The 26,292-nt window shown below is 52.7% G+C and overlaps 2 protein-coding genes across 6 annotated transcripts in view; one reads left to right on the top strand and one right to left on the bottom strand.

Moving 5' to 3' along the window:
- The first annotated feature begins 59 nt into the window (after positions 1–59).
- On the top strand, positions 60–25,905 carry Plcd3 (phospholipase C delta 3). 4 transcript variants are annotated; one of them, XM_026408220.2, is made up of 15 exons: positions 60–325; positions 11,493–11,654; positions 11,731–11,959; positions 12,377–12,506; positions 13,606–13,834; positions 14,114–14,315; positions 14,480–14,603; positions 15,539–15,691; positions 16,706–16,843; positions 16,943–17,105; positions 17,884–18,000; positions 18,603–18,769; positions 19,011–19,146; positions 19,261–19,410; positions 19,558–25,905. In XM_026408220.2, the coding sequence occupies exons 1-15, from the start codon at positions 175–177 to the stop codon at positions 19,644–19,646; spliced, it is 2,340 nt and encodes a 779-aa protein (XP_026264005.2). In that variant the 5' UTR covers positions 60–174; the 3' UTR covers positions 19,647–25,905. The 4 variants fall into 4 exon arrangements, 3 of the variants coding, with proteins under 3 accessions (XP_026264005.2, XP_026264003.2, XP_026264004.2); XR_013344066.1 differs by having other exon boundaries at positions 61–325; positions 14,480–14,624; positions 19,011–19,154; positions 19,558–19,645; XM_026408218.2 differs by having other exon boundaries at positions 61–325; positions 14,480–14,624.
- Positions 25,662–26,292, bottom strand: part of Nmt1 (N-myristoyltransferase 1) — a 30,335-nt gene continuing 29,704 nt past the window's right edge. For both annotated transcript variants that reach the window (XM_026408289.2, XM_026408288.1), the window contains one exon: positions 25,662–26,018. In XM_026408289.2, coding sequence (XP_026264074.1) covers positions 25,998–26,018 — 21 coding nt within the window. In that variant the 3' untranslated portion in view covers positions 25,662–25,997. The remainder of the gene's footprint in view (positions 26,019–26,292) is intronic.

Below are 26,292 nucleotides of genomic sequence, written 5' to 3'. Positions count from 1 at the left end.
CACCTCGTCCCTCCCTCTTTCCCTCCTCCCAAGGTCTCCTCCTCCCGACTCTCCCGGCGCCGCTAAGTTTCTTCGCTCGGGACCGCGCAGAGAGCCGGGGCCGGGCACGAGCGGTGTCTCCGCTGGTGTGTCCCCGAGCGCAGACCCCGGGCCCGGCCCCGGCCCCACCACGCCATGCTGTGCGGCTACTGGAGGAGGTGCCGCCGCCTGCCTGAGGAGCCTCCGGTGCCTGCTCAGGTCTCCGCGCCCCTCACGCTCCAGCCCTCGCCAGCGTCTCCGGACGGCGGCACCAAGAGGCCCGGTCTGCGGGCGCTGAAAAAGATGGGTCAGTGACACGCAGCGGGAGTTCAGGGGGGGCTCGGACTGTTCCCTGGGCTCGCTCCGGGAAGAGCGGGATGTTCCGGGCAGTCACTTCTGGGATTCCCAGGCGGCATGGGGCTGGGAAGCAGTGGTGAAGATTGCATGCACCGTCTCAACTGGGGGTCGCACCTGGGGTCACCCGAGGTTCCCTGGCTGAGCCAGACATCCAGGATGTCCGCGCCACCAGGAGGCGCCCGCGGGGCGTGTCACCAGAGTGTGAATTTGGGCCTGGGACGAGGATGGGGTTCCAGGGGACAGGCAAGTGGAGGGGGAGATAAAGGCTTGGAGTGTCCTTCACCCGGCTCTCTTCTATGGGTTCCCAGGACATCCAAGGTTCTTGGCGGCCCTTGGGAAGGATGAGATATCTGAGGCCGGTTCATTGAAAGAGAGTGGCCTCCCAAGAGAACTCCAACTCCAGCGACACAGTACTGGCAGGACTGTGGTAACCAGGGAGAACACTGTCAGAAAGCCCAAGTTCCCAGCTCAGACTTAAGGGAAGTCACTAGTTCGGAAGGAATGTAACTGGCATATTAAGCATGTCTCAGAAACAGCCAGACACAGGGTGACTTACACATGCAATCATACAATCCTTCCGGAGAGGTAGGAGGTGTAATCCTCACTTCACAGGTGAGGAAACTGACTCAGAGAGGTCAAGGAATTTGGGATCACATAGTGAATGAAGGGCACCCAGGCTGTGCTCCAGCACACCACTGGCACCCTCAGAGTATGGGTGAAGTGAGACTTATTGGGGTGAGGGCTTTGAATAACAAGGGGGGAATAGATGAGAGCATTTTATAAGAGTAAAGTACCTTACTAGAGAACTGCCACTGGTAGCAGTTAGTGACAGAGGGATCAGGCATAGAACTAGGGAAAGACAGGGCAGAAAAACAGGGCTGCCCGGAAACACCGGGGCCAATCTTCAGGCAGAATTCAGATGTCCCAGTTACCAACCTTGCCTTCCCTCCACCACTGCGCCCTTCTCTCACTCATTCCACCTGAATTTATTTGGGCACAGACTATGATCTGAACACTGTGCTTTATTTGCCAAGACCTGCCCTACGCTCCCATCAATAATGCACGTGTCCAGCATTTATTGTGTGCTCTGTCCCTAGAGAGCTGAGCACATCAGCAAACAGGTCAGATAGTGGAAGTAAGAATGAGACCCAGAAAGGAGTGGGGTAAATGTAATGTCAGGGAGCCAGTGAGGGCCCTGCTACACCCCAAAGCTGGAGGGCGATTGAAATGGAAAAGGGAGAAGCAGGTGGTGGGGGGGCTATTCACAGCTTCTCCCTGTAGAGTTGTAGACCCCATTTGGAAGGCAGTAGGAACCCCAGAAAGTTCTCCGGCAGGAGTTATATGGCAGTGGGTAGAGAAAGCCAGGGCGGAACAAGGGAACCCATAGGAGGGAGGCGGAGGAGTAGCTGGGGAAAGGTGTGGGAGCTCAGACTTGGGCTAGTGCAGGGGTGTGGGTTCAAGAAGCTCCTATTAGGTAGACAAGGGGGCTCTGCGATCCGCCGTCTGGAAGGCGTCTCTGGTTAGGTGGTACCATTCTCTGGGCTAAGAAGCAGTGTGATTTGGGGATAAGGCATGGCCATGGTAAGGGGATCCACTGCCAAGACAGCCAAGGTTTTTATTTGTTTGTTTGGTTGGTTTTGGAATTTTTTTTTTTTTAATATTTATTTTTCAGTTCTCGGCGGACACAACATCTTTGTTGGTATGTGGTGCTGAGGATCGAACCCGGGCCGCACGCATGCCAGGCGAGCGCGCTACCGCTTGAGCCACATCCCCAGCCCCTGTTTGGTTGGTTTTGGCACCAGGGATTGCACCCAGGGCTGCTTAACCATTGAACCACATCTCCAGCTCTTTTGATATCTTATTTAGAGACAGGGTCTCACCAAATTACTCAGGACCATGCTAAGTTGCTGAGGCTGGCTTTGAACTTGTGATCCTCCTGCCTCAACCTCCTGAGCCACTGGGATTACAGGCATGTGCCAGTGTGCCCTCCAAGGGCTATCAAGGAGCCAAAGAAGTGGAGTCAGCCCTTGATGGGGGTATGGATGCCAAGGGAAAATATAGTTGAGGCCACTGCACACCTGGCTGCCTCTGTCCATCAGTAGGCCAGGTGCTGGCCATGGCTGCAGCAGTAGTTGACAGAGACTTGCCCTGGGGAGCTTGGATGCTAGTGGATGCATAATTATTAGCCTAACTCGGCACCCAACATCTGAGTAAGGCTGCACACGCGCTCTGGGCACCTCACAAGGGTGACACTGTCAGGAACTATGTTGAGAATTGGAATGTCATCTTGGCCACCCTCCCTCCCCACACTGGTTCATCCTGCTGAGTGACTGCTGAGTGATCCCTGAGAGGAATGTAGGTCTGTAGGGACAGCCCCTATCAAACCCTACTGAGCCCAAGGACAGGGTGGAGACAAGACCTAGGTGTCCTGGGGCTTAGTGCTTCAGGCCATGGAGGACCAAGGCCTAGGCCTACCACACAAGTAGCTTCCACTACCACCAGAGCCTCTGCCCCTCCCAAGAAGAGCCTACCCCCTGCTCTTCCTGGGCCTTCACCCCACCCCTTAGGCTAAGAGAACTGATCTTATTTCAGATCAGGTCAGGGAACTAGGGCAGGGAGCGGCTCAGAGGGACCCAAGGGAAAGAACATTTCTTCGGACCACACAAGGGAGAATGAAGCTAACGGGGAGGACTCCCCTCCTCCCCAATGGGAGCATCCCCAGCCCAGGGCTGAGCCCTGGCTTGGCCGGGAATATGCAGAGGTGGGAAGACAGCCCAGGGAACCCCCTGCTGGTGATCCCACTTAGTCCTCTGCCATCCCTGTGGGAAAGTGGGCTTCTTGGTGACAAGTGAGAAACTTGAAATGGGAAGGGGTGAAGCCCCCACCCAAGACTGCGCAATTAAGAGCATCTGCCTGTGCCCCAGCCTGGGTACCATGGTGCTCTCTGTTATCAAATGAATAAATATTAATTAACACCAGGTGCTCCTGGAGTATTAATCACCTTTGCTCATAATCACATGAGGTAGGCGGTACCCAGAGCCTCCTTTTACAAATAAGGAAGCTGAGGCTCAGAGAGGTTCTATAACTCACCCAGGTTCAAAGCTGGGTGTAGCTGAGAGATTTGAACCCCGGTCCAGGCTCCTAAGACAATTGAAAGAGAAGCTTCCACCTGGCGATGGCCTGCTGCTGCTCTCTCCAAGGTGGCCGGCCAACCTCCAGAGTCCTCCTAGGTTTTTTTGTTTTTGTTTTCCTTTGTGGTGCTGGGGGTGCAACCAGGGCCTCATACATGCTAGGCAAGTGCTCTACCACTGAGCTACACCCCAGCCCTATGGGACATGCTTATACTAAGAAAGCATTCGTCGTTTTCCTGAAATTCACATTTAACTGCTGCCCTGAGTTTTATCCAGCAGTCCCAGCTCCCCCAGCCCTGTCTGCGCCTGTGCCCTGATGCTCCGCCCTGACCCCTAATCCTCCCAGCAGGCAGAGGACTGAGTAGGCACAATCCTGTTCCGTCCTCTCCATGCCTGCACCCACCCCTGGGCTCTCGATGGCCCATCTAGGATGTCTCCTGCAGGGTGAGTGGGACTGTCATTGGTGGGGTTGGCAAGTGGGGGTCTCCACAGTGACCCCCATCCCTGGCAGGTGCTGGCTTGGTGGTGGAAAGGGCTGGGTAGCCCTCCAGGCTAAACAGGGACATCCTAAGCATGGGCTGGCTTTCTCATGTCCTGTGGCCCCCTCACCTTTTCCCTGCCCCCAGTCTCACCTCTGCCACCAACAGGCTTCATGCCTCTTCTGGCCCCACCGGGAAGGTGCTGCTACCTCCATGTAGCTGGCATGGTCAGGGGGTGCACCACCCACCCTTCCTGCCTTTGTTTATTCTTCCAAGAATGGCTGTGGACGCTGGTGTTCCCTGCCTCCAGCCTGGGTGTGGCTGCCAGCTGGAGTGAGGGGGACCCACCGTGAAGGGACTGCCTGCTGACTAAGGGGCCAAGGTGGGAAGGTGTTTGGGAACCTGTCCTTCTGCTTGTCCTCTCCCAGCATTTCCTGGGGCCGGGCACCAGGAAACGCTGCTCATTTCCTGCCCTTGGCCTTGGCACAAACTCTGTTCCCTGCATGTCTCGAATTCCTGCAGGAGCCCTGGGCACCCTTCCTGAGTGTGCACTGGCTCTCACACACACACTGCCTATTTCCCTCCCCAACATTTCCCCCACACACACACCCCTATTTGCACAGACCCTGACTGGAGACCAACCCCTCCTTACACACCCTGCCCTCTGCATACCACCCCTATTACACACCCAGAACAACACAATGCCCCTGCTACTTCCCCGGGCCTATGCTGGCCTGCCAGCACCCTACACGGCCACCTCTGCACCCACCCTGGCCTTAGATGACCTGCAATATTTTCAAGTGCACAGCTTGCCCTCTCTGAGCTTCAGTGGCTCTCCTAAGACTGCCCTGGTTATTGAGGCAGTCTCTGGCTGTTGGCTCTGGCCACTGAGGCGAACTACAGAGACCCCAGATCATAGGGCCTGGTGAAGGCCAAAGTTAGAAATTCTAGGGCATGGGCTTCTCTGGGGCCGAGATGAGCAGTGGGCTCAGTGGGCAGGAGGAACCTCATCCTGTCCAGAAGAGGACCAATATGGAGCCCCCGGGTATGAGGAAGGCAGCTGCCTCTTCCTTCCTGGGGCACCACTCACCTCCAGAGCCTGCCCCCGGTCCTGGTCCTGTCTTTGTTATTATTTGCACCTACTACGGGCCAGGCCCTAAACTGAGTGCCTCGTGCCTTTTCTCATTTGGGATTAGATTCTTCCAACTCCCAGCTTGATCAAACTCTACCATTCACTCACCGGTGACCACAGAGGGGTTGGCTAGATGTTCTTTGCCTCTTTAGCAGCTTTTGTTATTATTTGTTTGTTAATTTTCTTTTGTGGTACAAGAGATTTAACCCAGAAGCACTCTACCTCTGAACTACATCCCCAGCCCTGTTTTTCATTTTATTTTGAGACAGGGTCTCACTAAATTGTGAAGCTGGCCTCTAACTTACTTTCTTTTTCTCTGTCTCTCTCTCCCTCTCTTTTTTTTTTTTTTTTTTTTTTTGTACGAGAGATTGAACTCAGGGCCACATTCCAGCCCTATTTTGTATTTTATTTAGATACAGTTGCTTAGCGCCTTTCTGTTGCTGAGGCTGGCTTTGAACTCAATCCTCCTGCCTCAGCCTCCCAAGCCATTAAGCTTCAAATCATATGCCCCCAAGCCCGGCTGGCCTCCAACTTTTGATCTTCCTGCCTCAGCCTCCTCAGTTGCTGGGATTACAGGCATGTGCCACTGTACCAGGTTAGCAACTTTTATTATTAAGATATTAATCCATGCTGGATGCAGTGGGCAAACCTATAGTCCCAGTGATTTGGGAGACTGAGGCAGAAAGATCACAAGTTCACAGTCAGCCTCAGCAACTTGGTGAGATCCTTTCTCAAAATAAAAAAATAAAATGAGCCAGGCGCATGGCACACTCCTGAATTCCTACCAGCTCAGGAGGCTGAGGCAGGAGGAACATGAGTTCAAAGCCAGCCTCAGCAATGGCAAGGCACTAAGCAACTCAGTGAGACCCTGTCTCTAAATCAAATACAAAAAAGGGCTGGGGATGCGGCTCAGTTGTTGAGTGCTCCTGAGTTCAATCCCCAATACCCTTCCAAAAAATAAAAATGAAATGGACTTGAGTGTAGCTCAGTGGTCAAGTGCTTGCCTAGCATGTGCTAGAATTCAGTCCCTAGCACCACACACAAAAAAATGAGAGAGAAAGGGGGGGGGGAGAGACAAATCCCAAACCTTACAGCAAAAACTAAATCAGTCTTCATCATTGAAATCATGGATGAGACAATGCCTGACACATAGCAGTAACAGTAATAGGTAACATTCATTGGACCTTTAGCCACGGTGAGCTGGGCACAGTCACACACACCTATAATCCTAGTGACTCTGGAAACTGTGGTGGGATGATGGAAAGTTTGAGGCCAGCCACAGAAACTTTGCAAGACCCTGTCTCAAAATCTTAAAAAATTAGGGGCTGGGGATGTGGCTCAAGCGGTAGCGCACTTGCCTGGCATGTGTGTGACCCGGGTTCGATCCTCAGCACCACATACCAACAAAGATGTTGTGCCCTCCGAAAACTAAAAAATAAATATTAAAAAATTCTCTCTCTCTCACTCTCTCTCTCTTAAAAAAAAAATCTTAAAAAATTAAAAGGGCTGGAGATGAAGCTCAGGGGTAGAGCACCCCGGGTTCAATCCCAGTCCCCCCTCCCCAGGATTAATTCATATACCACATTATGCATACATTTAAAGTATGCAGTGGGGCTGAGGATATAGGTCAGTTGGTAGAGTGCTTGCCTCCCATGCACAAGGCACTGGGTTCAGTCCCCAGCACCACACACAACCAACCACACACACACACACACAAGTAAAGTATACAGTGGTTTCTGGTATATTATTAAATGTTTAAAGTAGGGGTAGAGTGCTGGGCACTGTGGTGCACACCTGTAATCCCAGGCAAGAGGATCACAAGTTCGAAGCTAGCCTCAGCAACTTAGCAAAACCCTGTCTCAAAAAATTAAAAGGGCTGGGGATGTGGCTCAGTAGTTAAGTGCTCCTGGATTCAATCCCTGGTACCACAAATAAAAATAAAAAGGACTGCAGATGTAGCTTAGTGGCAAAGCACCCTGGGTCAATCCTCAGCTTAAAAAAAAAAAAAAAACTGATAAAATAGATATGAAAGACCCTCCGTTTCCCTGTCCAAGGAGAATCACACGAAACACTGGCTGCAAAAGCAAGAGGTGGTTTATTGGGACACAGGTGCCTGCGGGTGCCCAGCAGAACCTCAGCCGGAGCTTTGGTGAACTGGCACACCGGGCTTGGGGATACAGAGATTTTTATAGGGTTTAGGACAGGTTTCGCGCGCGCGGGAAGCAACAGGTTTCTTATTAGTTTCTTTAAATCTAGCATATAGGCCACCTAGGGGGTACAGGTCTGCATTCCAAAAACCACAGGTCTGCATTCCATTCTTTCTGTTCCTGCTTATCTGTTCCTGGATGCGGATGCTCTGTCCTTTCTCTACCGGTTATGCGGAAAGCACATCCGGCGCCTGAGCCTGTTTATGACATGCCCGGTATCTTGATTTCATATCTTGGCCTTAGGTAACTGGGCTAGGGTCTTTCAGATATAACATAAACTTGACCATTCTAACCATTTTTATGTGGCCAAGTCACAGGCATTAATTCTAATAGGTGCAACCACCACTATTACCTATTTCCAAAACAGCCCCAAACAGAAACTTTGTAATAATTAAGCAGTAACCCCAACCTTCTTTCCTCCCCCAGCTCCTGGCAATCTCTAAACTACTTTCTATGAATTTGCCTCTTCTGAGAGCCTCAAATAAGTGGAATCACCCACTGCTTATCATTTTGCGCCTGGCTTTTTTCATGTGGCATTTTGGGGGTTCATCTGAATTGCAGCTTGTGTCAGATTTCCTAAGGCTTCCTAAGGCTGAGCGACAGCTTGTTGTGTGCATATTGCCACCTTGTGCTTATCCATTCATCTGGGATGGACAGTTGGGCTGTCCCCACTTTCTGGCTATTCACCCTCCTTTTTCCTGCTATTATTTCATTTCTTTCAAGAGTAGCCTTGGGACTGGCCTCAGGTCAAATAGAAAACCCACGGACAGAGGAGGTGGGGGGCTTATGCACCTGTTCAGGGCCCGCAAGAATGAGGTTGGGGCAACATCTGTGAATTTGGGCCTGGAGGGACCTACAGATGTTTCCTGGGTGGCTAAGTAGAGAGCGAGCCAGGCCCTCCTGCTGACCTTGCCTCTTGTGTCTGCTGGCCCCGCCCTTGCTCTGGACAGCCTCATTGCCCATGGTTTAGAAGGCTCCCAGCCTCAGGACTCAGCCCCAGGCCCAGCCTGTGTTGATCCTCATTATGTTCGACTTTTCCTTTGGCTACACACCTAATGTGTAGTTAGAGAGGTTTGGGGACCATGTGATTCAGAGGCCAGTGCCACTTGGGTGGGCAGCCTGGAATGTTACCCCTCTTCTCTACTCAGCAGGCTCCAAGGGAGCTGGGGGCAAAGGCCCGGAGTAGCAGCCCCCTCCATGTGAAAACCTGCCAGGGGGCATCTGGCACGTGGGCTGCCTGTCTTTGTGGCCTGTTTGCAGAAAGCTCTGGACAAAACAGAAGCTGAGTGACTCACCTCCATTTCCGGCCTTAGTCATTCACCAGCCCCCTCCCCACCCCCACAGACTTGGAGGACTGGCAGGTTAGGGGAGGTGGCCTTGCTGCAGAGCCTTTCCCAGGGCTGGGGGGCGGGGTGGAGTGGGCACTGCAGGTTCCCCTGACCTGCTCCCCCTGTTGTTTCTCAGGAGAGAATCCAGAGGTCGCCTGAGTGGTGGGAAGCCTGCAGCACAGGGGTGTCTGGCTCTTTGAATGGAAAGAGGAGGAGGGTTCCACCTCCCCTTCCTGACCAGGGGGCGGGCAAGTGGGTGCTGACCCAGAGGGTCAAAGTCAAGTCCCCAAGAAATCTCTTCGAGCTGTGAGGGCCCCAGGCTGGCCCCAGCAGGTACCCTTTCTTGGGTACAAGAAGGGCAGGTTTCTCCTGCCCCTGAGATCCTGCTTCTCTGTGACCCTCAAAGCCATAAGGTAAGAATTTTAAATACAGATGCCCAAGCTGTACCCCACACCTGCTGCATCAGCATCTCTGCACCCCCAGGTGATTCCATGCTCAGCTAATGCTCAGAAACCCTGTCAAGCCTCTGCCTTGAGCTCAGGAAAGACTGGGCAGGACTGGGATAGAGCGCAATTAGCCCCCAACCGTGGGCCTTTCTATAAACTAGTGCTTTGGGGAGGAAATAAGACCTCATTCTGCCCTGAGGCCTGATAAATTTCCCTGAAATTATAATATAGGGGTTTTTTAATGGTGAATTAAAGGAAAAGGTACTCTTGGTTAGGAAGGGAGAACTGCCATTTGAGGACAAATCAAAGAAGCCTTCCTGGAGCAGGTGAGGGACTGAGCCTTTCCTTGAAGAACTCAGCTATTAGTAAGAGAAAGAAAAAGGATCCCACAAACAGTCCAAGAGATGATGCAAATCTCCAAAGAGATTTATACCTTTTTTTTTTTTTTTTTTTGGTACTGGAGATTGAATCCAGGAGCTACAACTCCCTTCTTTTTTATTTTGAGACTGGGTCTTGCTAAATTGCTGAAGCTGGCCTTGAACTTACAATCCTCCTGCCTCAGCTTCCCTAGTGGCTGGGATTACAAGCATGTGCCACTGTGCCAAGACTGATTCCTTAGGTCAGAGTTTGCAACTGGAGCTTATTAAAAGAAGGAGCCGGGCACAGTAGCCAGTGCATGCTTAGGAGGCTGAAGCAGGAGAATCACAAATTTGAGGCTAGACTGAACAACTTAGCGAGATCCTGTCTCAAAATAAAATTGAAAAGAAGAGCCGGGTACGTGGCTAAGTGGTGGAGTGCTTGCTAGCATGTGTGAGGCCCTGGGTTCAATCCTGGGTTATTTTTTCTTACAAAAAAAAAGGAGGCAGAGAGGCATGTGGAGTTTTGTTTGGCTCACAGCGGTTTTGGTTTTTTGTTTTTCCAATCTGATTTGGTTGCCAACATTAAAAAATGTGGAGGCTTCACATCCAGGTCCAGATTCCTGTTCTCTGGAAACTCTGGGCCCTCATCCCTCCTGGCTGTCCCCCTCCCTCCACAGGGTGTGGACTCTCCTGTGGCTTGGTTCCCACTTGTCCTATTGTCCTCTGGCTCATAACCCTTTGGTTTCGGACTTACGCTGAGAGGGTTCAGAGCTGGCGTCACAGGGCCAGGCAGTGTGTTCAGGGGCGTAGAGCCCTGAGTTTTGGATTTTTTTTTTTTTTTTTTTACTAAATTTTGGATTTTGCAATAGGTATTATTGTGGTTCCCATTTTATAAGTGGAGAACACGAGGCTTATTTTTTTATTTTTTTTTAAATAAAACCCCTGAGCTATGAACTGCTTTATTTATTTATTTATTTATTTATTTTAGAGAGAGGAGGGAGAGAGAGAGAGAGAGAGAGAGAGAATTTTTAATATTTATTTTTTAGTTCTCGGCGGACACAACATCTTTTGTCTGTATGTGGTGCTGAGGATCGAACCCGGGCCGCACGCATGCCAGGCGAGCGCGCTACCGCTTGAGCCACATCCCCAGCCCAAGAGAACACGAGGCTTAGAGCAGTCACAGGTTAATGCCACCAGGGCTGGGTAACCGGAAGGTAACAGAATTGGGACCTCCTGCCCCAGACCCCTGAATTTAAATTCTGCTCTTCTGCCACCTCTCACTGCCCAGGGTGGCTGCGGCAGTGAGAGGAAGAAGAGGGCAGAGCAGAAGGACAGTGTAGTGCAGTGGTTCCCTGGTACCTGGAGATCCGCCAGGCAGGGATGGTTCTGGGGTTGTTGGTCTGTGTCTCTGGTGACAGATGGCCTCTGCTATCTTCCCTTGTCTTGGGAAGGCAAAAGTGAGAAGCTTGGGTTGTAGCAAGAGAGATTTAGATTAGATAGACTATTTTCCTGATGGCCACCGGTTTCACATCAAGGAATTTGCTACTGGTGGCAGATTCTGGGCTTGAAGGCTTTGATAGAGTAGTAGCAAAGGGGCTGGGGTTGTGGCTCAGTGGTAGAGTCCTTGCCTGGCATGTGTGAGGCACTGGGTTCAATCCTCAGCACCATATAAAAATAAATTAAAAAAAAAGTAAACATGTTGTGTCCATCTACAACTAAAAAAATATATTAAAAAAAAAAAAGTAGTAGCAAAAAGGGTGACCTTTAGTGAGGCCTGAGTGCCAGGCTCTGCCTGAAGGTTGTCATGTGCTCAGGGATTGCAGAGGCCCCTGCTCAGAAGGGAGGATGATGGGCGGTGTTTGGGGCCTCAAAGCCAAAAGCCAAGTGCAGTGATGGCGACGTGTTAGAATGAGAAGAGGGGCAGGGAAGCTCACTGACAGGGCTCGGAGAGAGGGAAGGAAGGCGCAGCGGACCAGCTGGGGAGGGCAGGTGGGAGCTTCTGGCCGGGTCCAACGTTCCAGGTCCCTCCCCGCAGGCCTGACAGAGGACGAGGACGTGCGCGCCATGCTGCGGGGCTCCCGGCTCTGCAAGATCCGCTCACGCACGTGGCACGAGGAGCGGCTGTACCGGCTGCAGGAGGACGGCCTGAGCGTGTGGTTCCAGAGGCGCATCCCTCATGCGCCATCGCAGCACATCTGTGAGCAGGCCAGGGGGTGGCACCCAATGGGTGGCGGGGACGGTCTCGGGCACCACCTGACCCCGCCTGCCTACAGTCTTCGTGCAGCACATCGAGGCTGTCCGCGAGGGGCACCAGTCCGAGGGCCTGCGGCGCTACGGGGGCGCCTTCGCACCTGCATGCTGCCTCACCATCTCCTTCAAGGGTCGCCGCAAGAACCTGGACCTGGCGGCACCCACCGCCGAGGAGGCCCAGCGCTGGGTGCGTGGCCTGGCCAAGCTGCGCACGCGCCTTGATGCTATGAGCCAGCGCGAGCGGCTTGACCAATATCCTGCTGGTGCTGGAAGGGAGGACCGGTCCCTTAGGGAGCCCCAGTCCCCAAGGAAGCCATGGTCCTGCCTTTAGGTCTGAGATAGGGCCTCTAGTCTTTGGAACTGAGTGGGGACACTCACCCTGGCCTGGCTTGGCCTGAGTTGCCACCAAGGAGGAAGGCAGTGCCCCTCCTCAGCGAGGATGAAGGACCTTTTAAAGGTGGAGACACCTTCTGGTTTGGGGAGCCCAGTCCCATGCGGAACACATTGTGACAGAGACCAGGGAGTCCACAGGCTGGCTAGAAAGTCAAGTCTGTACCCCAGAGCCCCCAGACCCAGGCGGTGGTGAGTTATGGGTCAGTTGCCTGCCACTGGAGACGGGGGGCTGGGGACGGACCCAGCCTGTTGCTGGTATTTCCTGAGCACCCACACCTGGATCTACTCCTACCTGCACCGGGCAGACTCGAATCAGGATAGTAAGATGAGCTTCAAGGAAATCAAGAGCCTCCTCAGGATGGTCAACGTGGACATGAATGACATGTATGCCTACCGCCTCTTCAAGGTGAATCCTGGCCCCTCTGGCTCTGCCACCACTCTGCTGGTCCCAGCACCCCTCCCCACTATGGCTTTTTTATAGGGAGTCTGCTTTCCCTGCAGAAAAGCAACATCTGGGCCTAGTTACTCTTTCCCCTCCCCCTGGCCACTGGGCCAGTTTGGGACTAGGAGTGGTGAACCAGAACTTTTCTCATCCTCAGGCAGAGCCCAGGGTTGGGTGGCCCTGCCCTAGCCCTCTGAAGTGAGCAGCAAAGCTGCTTTCATGTCTCAGCCTGCAGGGCACCTTTATACCTGTAACCATGTGTGGCTAAGACGAAGGAGCACAAGCCGGAGTTGGTTTGCAGACACCTGGGCGTACACACCCTCCTCCATGTAGGACCCTGCACTGAGGCATGTGTGGCCCCTCCACACGTGCCTGTGTGGGAACACCCTCTCAGGGCACACTAGGGTAGCTCTCCATGTGTGGAAGTGGTCAGGGCACACAGGAGACACCTGTGTAGGGGCTGTGACCAAACTATGACTCTAGAAGATAAGAGAGCCTGTGGCACCTATCCACAGCCCAACACTGCACCTGAACTACTCTGTGAATTTTCACTTATTTTTTTTTTTAAAGAGAGAGTGAGAGAGGGAGAGAGAGAAAGAGAGAGAATTTTAATATTTATTTTTTAGTTATTGGCGGACACAACATCTTTGTTTGTATGTGGTGCTGAGGATCGAACCCGGGCCGCACGCATGCCAGGCGAGCGCGCTACCGCTTGAGCCACATCCCCAGCCCCGAATTTTCACTTATTGCACACTCCCCAAGTGTGAGTGTGGTAATGGTTATGGTTGTATGTGCACCTGGAGGGGCCCTGTGGCACCAGGGCTGAGCCCTGCCCCAGGATCATTATGTTTCCTCCCACATCTTGGGGAGAGACATTGAACCCAAGACCCTGCTACTCTGCAGTTCCCTGGCTGTGTGACCAGAGCCTTGCTCTTAGTTTCTCCACCTGTGGAATGGGGGTCATTGCCTTCCCAGCTGAGACGGGTCTTGGTGTGGGACAGTGGGATCAAGTCCTCCTTCCATGTGGCTTCTGTTGAGTATCTTCCCATCCCCGGCTCTCCAGGAGTGTGACCATTCCAACAATGAGCGTCTGGAGGGAGCTGAAATTGAGGAGTTCCTGCGGCGGCTGCTGAAGCGCCCGGAGTTGGAGGAGATCTTCAGTCAATACTCAGGCGAGGACTGTGTGCTGAGTGCCCCTGAGCTACTGGAGTTCCTGGAGGATCAGGGTGAGGATGGTGCCACCCTGGCCCGTGCCCAGCAGCTCATCCAGACCTATGAACTCAATGAAACAGGTGGGTTTGGGGAGCTCAGCCCAGTCTCGCTCCCTGACCGCTCTGGGTTCCCAGCCAAGGGGCTCTGCCATCTCAGGCAGGTTACCTTGACTCTCAGACTCAGACTGCACATCTGTATCCTGGCATTATAATGTGTCTGCCTCACAGGGTGTGGTGGAAGACTAAATGGCATGTGTCTGCAGTCTAGTCAGTAGGTGCTCTAGTTGTTATTACAGGGGTATTTGGGTCTGGACACGGGAGCCCCTGTGGCCTAATGCTCTTTCCTGCCCTTTTCTGTAGCCAAGAAGCATGAGCTGATGACACTGGATGGCTTTATGATGTACCTGCTGTCACCCGAGGGGGCTGCCCTGGACACGGCTCACACGTGTGTGTTCCAGGATATGGGCCAGCCTCTTGCCCACTATTTCATCTCCTCCTCTCACAATACTTATCTGACTGACTCTCAGATTGGGGGGCTCAGCAGCACGGAGGCCTATGTTAGGTACTGCAGCCGGGTGGGGTCAACACATTTGGGAGCCCAGCTTAGGGAGGGATATGGGGCTCAACCCCTATGCTGGGCTTCCAGGGACCTCCCTGGCTCGGCCTAACCATTGCCTGGCTCTATGGCGTCCACACAACACCTTGCCCATCCATGTGTCTGTCCAGGGCCTTTGCCCAGGGATGCCGCTGTGTGGAACTGGACTGTTGGGAAGGCCCAGGAGGGGAGCCTATCATCTACCATGGCCACACACTCACCTCCAAGATCCTCTTCCGAGATGTGATCCAAGCCGTACGTGACCATGCCTTCGTGGTGAGCCCTTAGGACCCCATACCCAGCCCCAGAGCCTTCCCAGTGACCCTCACCCCATTCATACACCAGCTATCCTTAGTCCCTGTCTAGAGAGCCACTCATTCACCAAGTGCTGCTGGGAAAACTGGCCAATGGGAAAGAATAAAGCTGGACTCAGTGCTCCCTCCTCCTACCTTCACGGTTAACGCATGTATTAACATCACGAAATTTCCAGAAGAAACCTTGGGGTCAGCAACTAGGGTAGATGAGACAGGAGAATTGCCAGTTTGAGGCCAGCTTCAGCAACTTAGTAAGACTCTTTCTCAAAGAAAAAAAAATTAAAAAGGGTTGGGGATGTGGCTCAGGGGTTAAAAAACCCTAGGTTCAATCCCCGGTACCAAAAAAGAAAAAGAAAACCTTGAGGGTAGAAAAGAGAATTTTAATCATGACTTCCAAAGAGTAAGCCATAGGAGAATCTCAGAGGAGCATCTACATAGTATTGCAACTCCAAGATATACAGACCTCAGGGCTGGGGACATGCTCAGGGGTGGAGCACCCCTGGGATCAAGCCTCAGTACCAAAAAAAAAAAAAATCAAGTTATATGGTCCTATTAAATAATGGTGGGACATTGCAATATAGTTGACACAGTAAATGTCATGGACACACAGAGCATTTATAAAAGAACTCCATTCCTGCAGTTGCCCTCAGTGTCCCAGACTGTCCACCCCTTCCCTGAGGCCCAGATCTAACTGGTCTGCTGATACATACTGGCCCCTTGTGTCCCACTTCCCATGGACTTGATCTCTCTAAATGGGTTTTCCAGAGCTCTGCCTTTGCCTTCCTGTCCTAAAGGAGTTGGGGGCCAGATGTAGAGGAAAGGGAGTGACTGAGGGAGAGTCAGTGGCTCTAAGCAGCTGCCCTTCTTGCTCCCCAGTTGTCCCCATACCCTGTCATCCTGTCCCTTGAGAACCACTGCGGGTTGGAGCAGCAGGCTGCCATGGCTCGCCACCTTCGAACCATCCTGGGAGACATGCTGGTGATGCAGGCGCTAGACTCCCAGAATCCTGAGGAGCTGCCGTCGCCAGAGGTGAAGCTCCCAGAACCCCCAGCCTGGGAGGGAGGAGGGTCTGACTGGTGTCCACCACCCAGCCCTGCTCATGTCACCTCTCTGGTTCAGGAACCCTCACTTCTGCTTTAACCTTTCCCTGTTTCTCGGGTCACCGGATACCTGCCACTCATCTGTCCCTGTGCTGCCCTCTAGCTCTCCATGTCGGATTAGACACAACCCATCCCCTTACCTTACTCAGAGCCCTCCTCACCGGGTGCTGCCCTGCCCAGCTTTGTGTCTCTGCCCACAGAGTCCCAGCCACCTGCACTCACCAAGCGCCACCTGCTCAGAATTCCAGCCCAACGTCCCCTGCCCTTCCCTGGACCTTACGCCTCAGCCCTCTGGCCAGAGGCCTTCCTCCCTTCCCCCAAGCCCCAGAGCATCTGATCTGCTCTCTTAAGACGTGTAACCTTTAAGCCTCTGACAGATTCTTTTCTTCCTCCCAGTGCCAAATATGTAGAAATGCTGACTCACCTTTGTGTGTGGGTGAGATTTGATTTTGTTATTAGTCTGAAAATAACATACATAGGGTAAAAGAAAAACCAAACTATACAAAGGGTATAGAATGAAAAAATGGGTCATCTTCTACTCAGGCTCACCCCATTCTATTCCACAATCCTTCCAGAATATTCATGTGCATATACACCTATGTATATAACTTCTCTTTTAAATGTTACACAAAAAGGCTCATGTCATTACACGTTCTGCTCACTTCTTTCTTGAAAGATCCGTTTAGAAGAGGATCCCTTCCCTTTCAGGCCTGAGCTGTCCTGTTTGTATCTGCTGCTGTGTGGTATTCTGATGGAGGGAGGCACTCTATTAGCTGTACCTATTGATGGCCTCGTAGGTTATTCCTTATTTTTTCCTATTAGCCACATTGCTCACCTGTCTCCTTCCTGTGTCCAACCCTATCAGTCTCAGTGGTGGCTGAATGGCTGACCACAGGCTGCTGAGGGGCTGGAGGGCTTCACCTGTCCATATTGGCCTCTATAGAAGCTGAAAGGCCGGGTCCTGGTGAAGGGGAAGAAGCTACCAGCTGCACACGTGGAGGACTGCCGAATTTTATCAGACAGGGAGGAGGAGGAAGAGGAGGGGGAAGAAGCCGCGGAGGTTGCAGAGCAGAGACGGAAGGTGAGCCATCCTGGGTGGACCAGTGGACTGGCAGGGGCTGAGGTTGGGATGGAAAGGGAGGTGGCACTAAGGGGCTCCAGCCAGGGGCCCCCACTGCAGCTGGTCTCCCAGGCCAAGCAGATCTCCCCGGAGCTGTCGGCCCTGGCTGTGTACTGCTGGGCCACCCGCCTGCGGACCCTGAACCCTGGCCCTGGACCACCCCAGCCCTACCAGGTCAGCTCCCTCAGTGAGCGCAAGGCCAAGAAGTTCATCCGGGAGGCAGGTAGGAGCTGGAGATTCCGTGTTCCCGGCAGGAGGGTGGTAGGACCCTGCAGGCTCTGGAGGGTCAGGGGGTATCCTGAAATTGGTCTGAAGAGATTGAGAAGACTGTGGGGGCCATAAGAGATCAGGACCCCAGAGAGGGGCTCTATTCAGGGAATGAGGACCCAACATGGAGCCAGGTGTGGATGGAGGAGAGAGCCACGCGCAGGAGAGGGCCTGTGTCTGCCTTCACAGAGCTCACAGCCTGGAAGTAAGCTAAACATAGATGGGTAATCAGTCAGGCTATCACGGGGGCTGGGGAAGTCAGACCCGAGTGGGTGAGATCAGAGAAGTCTTTCAGGAGCAGGTGAAGCTTGAGAAGACACCTCACCTGAAGGGCGAGGAGGAAGCAGCCTGGGGAAGAGGGGAAGGAATTTCCAGACAGGAGGAACAGGTTGTATGTAGGCCCAGAGGCATGACCTATGCAAGGTTCCAGGAACCCAGAGTGTGGCTGGAGGATGTGGGCAGGATGAGTGATGAGTGGCAGAGGATCAGCCTGGGGCCAGGTGTTCCATGAGGGAGTCAGGAATGTGGGAATTATGGGTTGGGGCTATAGTGCCAGGCTGTGTCCCTGCCTCTGTTTGGCTTTCGGCAGCCTCCTGAGTCCCCTCTCACTCTAGGTCAGAGGGGAGTGGGAAGCTGGGATTGGGGGAGTTCAGCCTCTGTTTCCAGGAGGCTACAGGCACTGGGCAAGGACACCCCCAGAGTCTGTCACAGTCTTGGCCCAAACTCTGCCCTAGGGAACAGCTTTGTCAGGCACAATGCTCGCCAGCTGACCCGTGTGTATCCACTGGGTCTGCGGATGAACTCGGCCAACTACAACCCCCAGGAGATGTGGAACTCAGGCTGTCAGCTGGGTGAGTAGGGGCCACGGGGGCCACAGGAGTGGGGCAGGCAGATGCCATTAGGTAGGTGTAGCCTCTGGGCAGCCACGGGAGGGGGCCACATAGCCTTCCAGAAGATAGAAATGTGCATCCTGTTAACAACAATTATTTTAAAAGCTGTTTCTATAATTTTAGAAATTTAAAAGTATGGGCACACACACCTGGCAGCCCTACTAAGTCAAGACTGACAGGGTTGGGCTCTGGGGGACACCGAGTCCTGCCAAAGGAGGGTAGCATGGTCCCTTTGGGGCTAGTTATGGAAACCCCAGGACTTCTCAGGCCCTGGCTCTGACCCAGGCCTAGCCCTGAGAGTGGGGACCTTTCTAGCACCTCAGCCCAGCCCCACTATCCAGACTTGAGATAGCAGGGAGAAGGTACAGGTGACAGTAGGATTGGGTCCCCTGGCTGCTATGACCCCCTTCCTGCAAGTCATGGTGGGGGCAGATATCTCTGACCAGATAGTAGGATGCTGGGCCTCTGTGCAAAGAGCTGTGTCCTCTCTAGCCAAGTCACCTGAAACTGGGCAGTGAGGAGAGGGCCACTAAAAGCCCCTGCTTAATCCTGTTTGTCCACAGTGGCCCTGAACTTCCAGACACCAGGTTATGAGATGGACCTCAATGAAGGGCGCTTCCTCATCAATGGGCGGTGTGGCTATGTCCTGAAACCTGCCTGCCTACGGCAACCTGACACAACCTTTGACCCTGAATGCCCTGGACCTCCCAGAACTACTCTAACAGTCCAGGTCAGCAGTGTGGACCAAGATCCAGCCTGGGGTCAGGGCTCATTCTGGAGAGGCACCAGTCTGAAGTAGAGGAAGACCAGGAGGCCAGGGCCGGCCTGGTGTGAGAGTGGCCTGAGTGTCCACACAGGCACGGTTGGCTTGCATGCAGATAGGGCCAGAGGCTTCCTGTCCTGGCAGGGGAGCAGGAGTGGGCATGGCCCCATTAGGGGCCCGGTCAAAGCTCCCTGCCTCCCTTCCCCAGGTACTAACTGCCCAGCAGCTGCCCAAGCTGAATGCTGAGAAGCCCAGCTCCATTGTGGACCCCCTGGTGCGTGTGGAGATCCATGGGGTGCCCGCAGACTGTGCTCGGAAGGAGACCAGCTATGTGCTCAATAATGGTGGGCAGGTGGGCCCATGGGTGGGAGTGGGGGACAGACACAAACAGCAGAGGAGGAAGGCACAGGGCAGGCCCTGGGGCCAACTGGGCCCTGACACCTACACCTGTGCCCTAGGTTTCAATCCCCACTGGGGCCAGATCCTGCAGTTCCAGCTGCGGGCCCCAGAGCTGGTGCTGGTGCGGTTTGTGGTAGAAGATTATGATACCACCTCCCCAAATGACTTTGTGGGCCAGTTTACACTGCCTCTCAACAGCCTGAAGCAAGGTTGGTGGAAGCTGGTAGGGATGGAACAGGATGGGGTCCCAGCCTCAAGCCCTGTTCACCTTTGACCCTTGACTTCCCCATGTGGCCCTCCCAGAACCAGGCAGGAGTTGGGTCCAAGGATCTGATGCCTGGCTGCTGTCCCTACAGGGTACCGCCACATCCACCTGCTTTCCAAGGATGGGGCATCACTGTCCCCTGCCACACTTTTTGTCCACATCCGCATCCAGCGCTCCTGAAGGACTAAAGGACCACCCCAGGGTTCTGCGGGTACCAGTCTGCACAGAGCCCTCTCTTCCCCCGGAGCGAGGACTAGTGGGAGCAACAGTCCCTCCAGCGCTCCCACCTGGCCGGCTCAGCAGCTGCTGACTTCACTGGGTGCTGAGGGCTACCCGGCCCCTCCTGGGCCACTAGCAGAGGATCTGTGCCCTTAAGACACTCACTTGACATCAGTGGGCTCCAACCCTGGGGTCTTGAGATGGCTCCAGCTCCTCTGGTCCTCAGCCCACATCCTCATCATGACTTATAAAAAGGCAGGCCTGTAGCTGTCAGGAGACTTGGGAAGCAGGACACCTTTAAGCCCTCAGCTCTTCTGACCTCTGGCAGGGCCATCCGCCCCACAGAGCTGTCCCCCTATCCCCCCACGCCAGGCAGTAGCCTACCCTAAAGCCCTCCGGCCCCAGGCTTTCCTGGCTGCCTCCTCCTGCTCTCCAACCTGAGCTTCTCCTCCCTTGGCTTCACTTCCTGGAGCAAGAAGGGAGTGTTGAGGTGGAGCCCTGGGGAAACCTGGCAGTAGGTTTGTAACTTGTCACAGAAGAGCCCTGGAGAGGGGCTGGGGCTGTAGCTCAGTGGAGAACACTCGCCTAGCATGTGCGAGGCCCTGGGTTTAATCCTCAGGACCACTAAAAAACTATTAAAAAACAAACCAAAAAAAGCCTTGGAGAGGGCAGGGAGAGTGTCTGTTTTGAAAAATAAAGAAGCAAGTTTCCCTTACCACCCCCATGCCATAGCACCTCTGAACCACAACACTGGCCCCGAGGGACGGCTGCAGCGAGAGCCCCAGCAGGGCTTGGACTGTCTAAGATAGCCTGGAGTGGCTGTGGGAGATGCCATGGCTCAAAATAGCTCTGACCGCTGCGCTTGACTTAAAAGCTGCTTCGAGTATCACAAATCTGTCTGGAGACACTAATTCACGAGGTCACCCACTCCCCTACCACATACCAGTGACCTTAAATGGGGCACAGGGCAGTACTCTGAGGGAACCCCACTTTCCAGGCTCAGTTGGGTTCAGGACCCATCTGCTCAGTTGAGCACACCCCAAGAACAGGCAAACGGCCTCACAAATGAAAGCGTGGAAAGTGGCAGCACTCTAGGCCACCTCTGTAACAATGCTGGGAGAGGAAGCAATATACCGGAGGTCTGGATCCAGAGAAAACCTGGGGCTCACGCCTGTCAAAAGAAGGAGTTTATGGGACCATGGAGCTGTGGTATTTTAGTTTCCACCAGGCAACATCACCAGTACCGGACAAGGGCAGTCAGGAAGGTGGTTTCCACAGGGTGGGCTGGGCCAGGCCTTGAATTGGCCCCAAGGCCTATAGGAACCAAAACCCAAGGCTAGGCCAGTCTCTACCTCCCTTCAACCCCAGGAGTGCCCCCATACTTTACCACTGGGCCACATCCCCAGCCCTTTTTATTTTTCATTTTGAGACAGGATTTCACTAAGTTGCTTAGGCCCTCCCTAACTGCTGAGGCTGGCCTCGAACTTGTGATCTTCCTGCCTCAGCTTCCAAGTCACTGGGATTACAGGTGTATGCCACCATGCCCAGCCTGCTCCTGGTTCTTAATAGGAGAGGAGTTTGGTTCTGATAAATTGGAGTATCTGAAAGAGGATGACCAGAATCTGAAGGTGCCCAGAATGGATGGGCCAGGCAGCCCAGGGACTGGTGCACACAACTGTCAGGAAGGCCAGATGGCCAACTTACAACCCAGGGCGCCAAATCTAGTTTGGTCTATAGGGACAGTTCTGTTCAGGGCCTGGCATGCACAGGCCCAGGGCTGGGTCCCCATCCTGCTTCTTGTTTCTGGTTTGGTATTGCAAAAGGAAGGGTTGACAGCTAGGACAAGAGCCCAGAACTGGGAAACCGCATTGAAAGGGCCAGTCCCTAAGACTAGGAAGGTGACAGGAACTGAACAAATATGAATGGTGGAAGCAAAGAAGAAATCAGCTTTACTCTTTTTTTGGGTGGCAGGGGTATTCAACCATTGGGCTAAATCCCCAGCCTATTTTGTGTCTTATTTAGAGACAGGGTCTCACTGAGTTGCTAAATGCATCACCATTGCTGAGGCTGGCTTTGAACTCATGATCCTCCTGACTTAGCCTCCTGAGCCACTGGGATTATAGGCATGCACCACAGTGCCTGGCTGAAATCAACTTTATTCTTGGAAGTCCCTGGAGACCACCCATAGGGCTGTATTCTAGCCAAAGCTCAGGGCAGGAATAAGGGATGAGCATTGGAGAAACAGAGTGACTTGATCATGGGCAAGGCCTGGGATACAAGGTAAGGGCATAGGAATGAGGGTTAGGCAGCTCTTATGTCTTCTCAGTTCCCTGGAAAGAACTTGGAGATAACAGCCATGGGGAGCTGGAGAAGATCATGGGATGAGGGAATGGAAAAGCTCCAAAGGAAAAGAACTGGGGGATGGGATGGGGAATTCTAAAAGCAGTTCTTGGGTCCTAGCAATGTCACATTTAAAAAGCATCCCTGGGGCTGGGGATGTGGCTCAAGTGGTAGCGCGCTCGCCTGGCATGCATGCGGCCAGGGTTTGATCCTCAGCACCATATACAAACAATGATGCTGTGTCCAATAACTAAAAAATAAGATTAAAAAAATTTAAAAAATAAAAATAAAAAGCATCCCTGGTGGGCTCAGTGGTAGAGCTCCTATCCAGCATGAGTAAGGCCCTGGGTTTCATCCCTAGCAACACCAGAGTTGGGGAGGCATGCCCCTCATAGCTCAATAGAGCCACTCAGCTTGTGTCCCATGAGGGGATGTGGTATCCTGACATTCTGGCAGGGTGTAGTGCCTGTATCCTCCTGTGAGAAGCCACTCTGACTGACTACCAAACTGCTTGATGCTCTTATGCCGTTACTCCTCTGGAGAACCTGGCTCTGTCCTGGTTCCTCTCTAGTGGTGAGAAGAGCCAAGTATGTGCTGGAAGAAGGTCTTCCAAACCTGGCCTAGTATCATGGTTCCTGGGGGCCTTTATTATCACCCTTGCTCTAGCCCAGCCCCATGATTCATCTGTTTTACTGCCACCTGCTGACCAGAGGAATACCAGGAGGGCAGATCGATTTATTCAGCTGCTTCCTTTATTAGAAACAAGTGAGATGTACTGAGCAGAACAACAATGCATTTGGTATTTCCTCTCAACCCCAGAAATGGATGCCCCCTACAGCCCAAGAAAAACCAAGACAAAAAGGTGAAGCTTGCCCTCTCTGTTCCCAGATGCAGCCCTGCCTGCCAGCCAGTCAATGTTTTTGAGTTTAATTAAATGAAACTGTCCTAAATAGCCTCGCCCTGGTACAGTCTATTTGTAGGCCTGCCTTTGCTTTACTGCTAGGCAAAAGTGAGGCCTTGAGTCTCCCTGATTCTGGGGCAGGGAAGCCAGGCCTCAAGAAGGCTGCCTCCAAGAGACACTCCTGCCTCCTTCCCTGACCTGACAGTCCTAGATCACAGTTCTATGAAACTGTCCAAGGCCTCAGGTTAATTAAATGCTCGTCATCTTTGGGGAGAGAATTATAGACCATGAGATATCTGCCTTTGGACTTCAGAGATCCAGTAAGTTGTAGGCAGTGGCAGTTAGTTGTAGGCAAGGCCTGAAATTTTCCATTAAAAAAGGGTGTTGGAGTAGCTTGGTGTGGGCCAGCCTTCAGACATTAGCATCTTCAGAAACAGGCACATGTGGGGAAAATGAGCCTTATGTAGGCCCCAATCCAGAGTTAAGGCCTCCTTTCTATCCGGCTCTCTCCCTACAGAGTCGGAGTCCAAGGTCAAATAGAGTCAGTCCAGTGACAGGAGGTAAAGGTCATCTTCAGAATATGGCAGCCAGGAGGACTAGGTGGCAGAAGGTCCAGAGAGGTTTTCCAACATGGCTGCCTGAGCAGGTCAGCTTGGAGGCGCTGTTCTTCCCTTGTTTGGTTCAAGTCAGTCATGGTGCCACCAAGGCTCCTATAGGAGGTCCTGAACCCTCTCTTCTGATGATGATGCTCCCTGGCCTCAAATTCCAGAAGGGGTTGAGTGAAGAACCCAGGGTCTAAGTTTAATCAGAAATGAAACTCAACAGTAGCCCTGAGCTGTCTCCTGCAGACCTGGAGAGGTCCCCACCAGGGGAAAACAGCCGAGTCCCAGGAGCAAGTGACCTGGTTTTGGGGAGGGAGAAGCTGGAGTCTTTGCCAAGAGATCTGTTTCTTCCAGAGCAGCCACTGGGGACTCAATATTCCCATTCCATGACCAGGTCAACCAAAGCAAAGCTCACTCAAGATTTGTGTACTCCAAATCTTAGGGGCAACTTGAGCTGACTTGGCTCAGAACTGATCAAGATTAAGACAGGGCATCTTTCCAACATTCTAAGTCTCCTCTAGGTAGGAAAGACCTGAATACTTTGTTCTTTGACTTCTGAGGGGTCTGATCAGGGTTAACTGCTCTGGTACTTGGGGCACTGTGTCTACTGTCTGCAAGTCTGGAAGGCAAGCCTCCACCTCTCCGACTCCTCCTGTCTGTGAGATTCAGTATGCTTCACGCCAAGAATGGCAGCTTCTTTGGTCTGGGTATCTTGGAGTCAAGGAGTCAAAGGTCAGCCACTTTCGCTGGTGCCTGCAGTTTGCAGCACAGGATAGTGGGAAGAAGGGAGCCCCTAGAAACCTGATAAAAATCCACCACAGTGGAACTGCAGCAGTAGTCTGCAGAGAGCAGACGGCACTCCCACGGTGGTACAGCTCCCATCCCCAGCAAACAATTTCCTCCAGTTTTGGAGACTCTGCAGAATTAGGTTCTGGCAAACCACACAAAAACCCATGGCTTGAAGCAAACCTCTGTTATCCTACAGAATGGCTTCAGTTTGTGCACTGACGCTAAGTCTGGCTCCTGGCTAAGGCTCCCTACAAGAGGCCAAGAGGTGAAAGCAGCAAGAAATCCCCCTGCCACACATTATGCTGTCTACTCAGGACTTTTTCCTAGAGCAATTTATGTGGAAACTAGATGTGGGCTGCTGACGGTTCCACAGCCCAATCTTCCAAAGGCCACTTGGCTCAACACCACTGAAGAATGTCTACGTGGACAGCCATGTGACCAGGGGCTTGATCACTTTTGGAGAAACTGGCAACATCTATCACAACCACCACAAAAATCCACAAAATAGCATCAGTGAAAATTAGACTCAGACAATGGCTACATGGAAACCATTTCTGTGGCCAATATCTGTCTCTAATCACCACCTCTTGCTGCCACTGTAGGTTGTGTGTCCTAAAAAAGACACAGCAAGAAATGGCTAGTGGGCTGAAGAAGGCACAGGCCAGGGGCTGGTGGCTGAAGGAGTCTGGGTATTGGCCCCATGCCATCCCTGCCCAGCCACCCTGGGGACAGCAGGGTGCTTACTCTTGGCTCTCTGAGATGAGCTAAGCACGGTTTGCACTGATATGGTCTCTACCAAGTCCCAGACACTACAAGGAGGTTTAAGGTCCCCTTCAAACTGCCAGTCACCCCAGTCATAGAAAGGCAAAGTCTCACAGGGGATGCATCCCTGCAAGGCGGCAACAAGAGCTCTTTTAAATACTTGACAGGATGATCTCCTACAGGGAGCAGGTCAAGGGGAGGGAAGAAGGGACTCAATGAATGAAACCTGCTTTCATGATTGTCCCCACTGCTCAGTATTAGAACACAGCTTCACCCAGCTGCACCTGTCAGCCTATGACATACGAGTCCTCTAAAGCTGGCAGAGTCCCTTCACCTTCCCTCCCTGCTCAAGCCAGTCAGTCACTGTAGCTGATTCCAAAGGGAAATGGAATAAAGTTCCCCAGATCCTCTTTTTCCTGCTCCCCCAAAAAAAGCCTCTGAAGGAAGAAACTGTGCCAACATGTCTGTCTGCCACTGTCCCTGGGTTCTAATTTTAAGGAATGACTGGATTCAGCTTTTCATTAGAGACCAAACATCCTCGCACATTTGGAACATGAAAGATATTTAAAATATTTATATATATATAATATATATATACTTTTATTATTCACCCGTTAACTCCATAATATGCCAATCGCAAGCTAGTTTTCAGCAGTTACATTCCCTTGATCACGGCTGCATGAGGATGTGATTAAGTGGAAAACAGGGAGACCAGAGACACGGCCAGAAGTGACTTCACGCAGCCTACGCCATTGCAATACAATTGTCAAGTTCACTGGCGGTTTCGTAAAGCCGGTTCAGTTCTGTTCCCTTTGCCAGGGATTCTCACGTTTGTGAAAATTAGACCAACAAGTGGTAGGGTTCCATTTCCTGGTTTGAATTCTCAGTGGCTTTATCCAGAATCTCACTGGCGACTGGTTACTGTAACACCAGCCCGACCTAGGAGTCAACAGGGAGAGGCAGAATTGAGTTGACAGTGCCCAGGACTCTCCTGCCTCCCCACTGTCCTGAAGTTCTGGCCCACTGAGGCCACAGAGCATGGCCTGTGCCATTTGAGGGCTTACACGAAGCCAAGGACTCTCACCCAGGCTCAGCACCAGGCTTCCATTTCTATCAGATCCTTCCAGTGATGTGGTTTCCTGAGGAACACTGGACCAAAGGCTCCCTCCAGCTCACAGGACAGTTTTTTGTAAATGCTGACCATACCCATGCC

This window comes from Urocitellus parryii, chromosome 7 (assembly GCF_045843805.1).
Source record: "Urocitellus parryii isolate mUroPar1 chromosome 7, mUroPar1.hap1, whole genome shotgun sequence".
NCBI classification, from domain to species: Eukaryota; Metazoa; Chordata; class Mammalia; order Rodentia; family Sciuridae; genus Urocitellus; species Urocitellus parryii.
The sequence above is the reverse complement of the archived record's forward strand: the minus strand, read 5'-3'. Positions and strand labels throughout refer to the sequence as shown.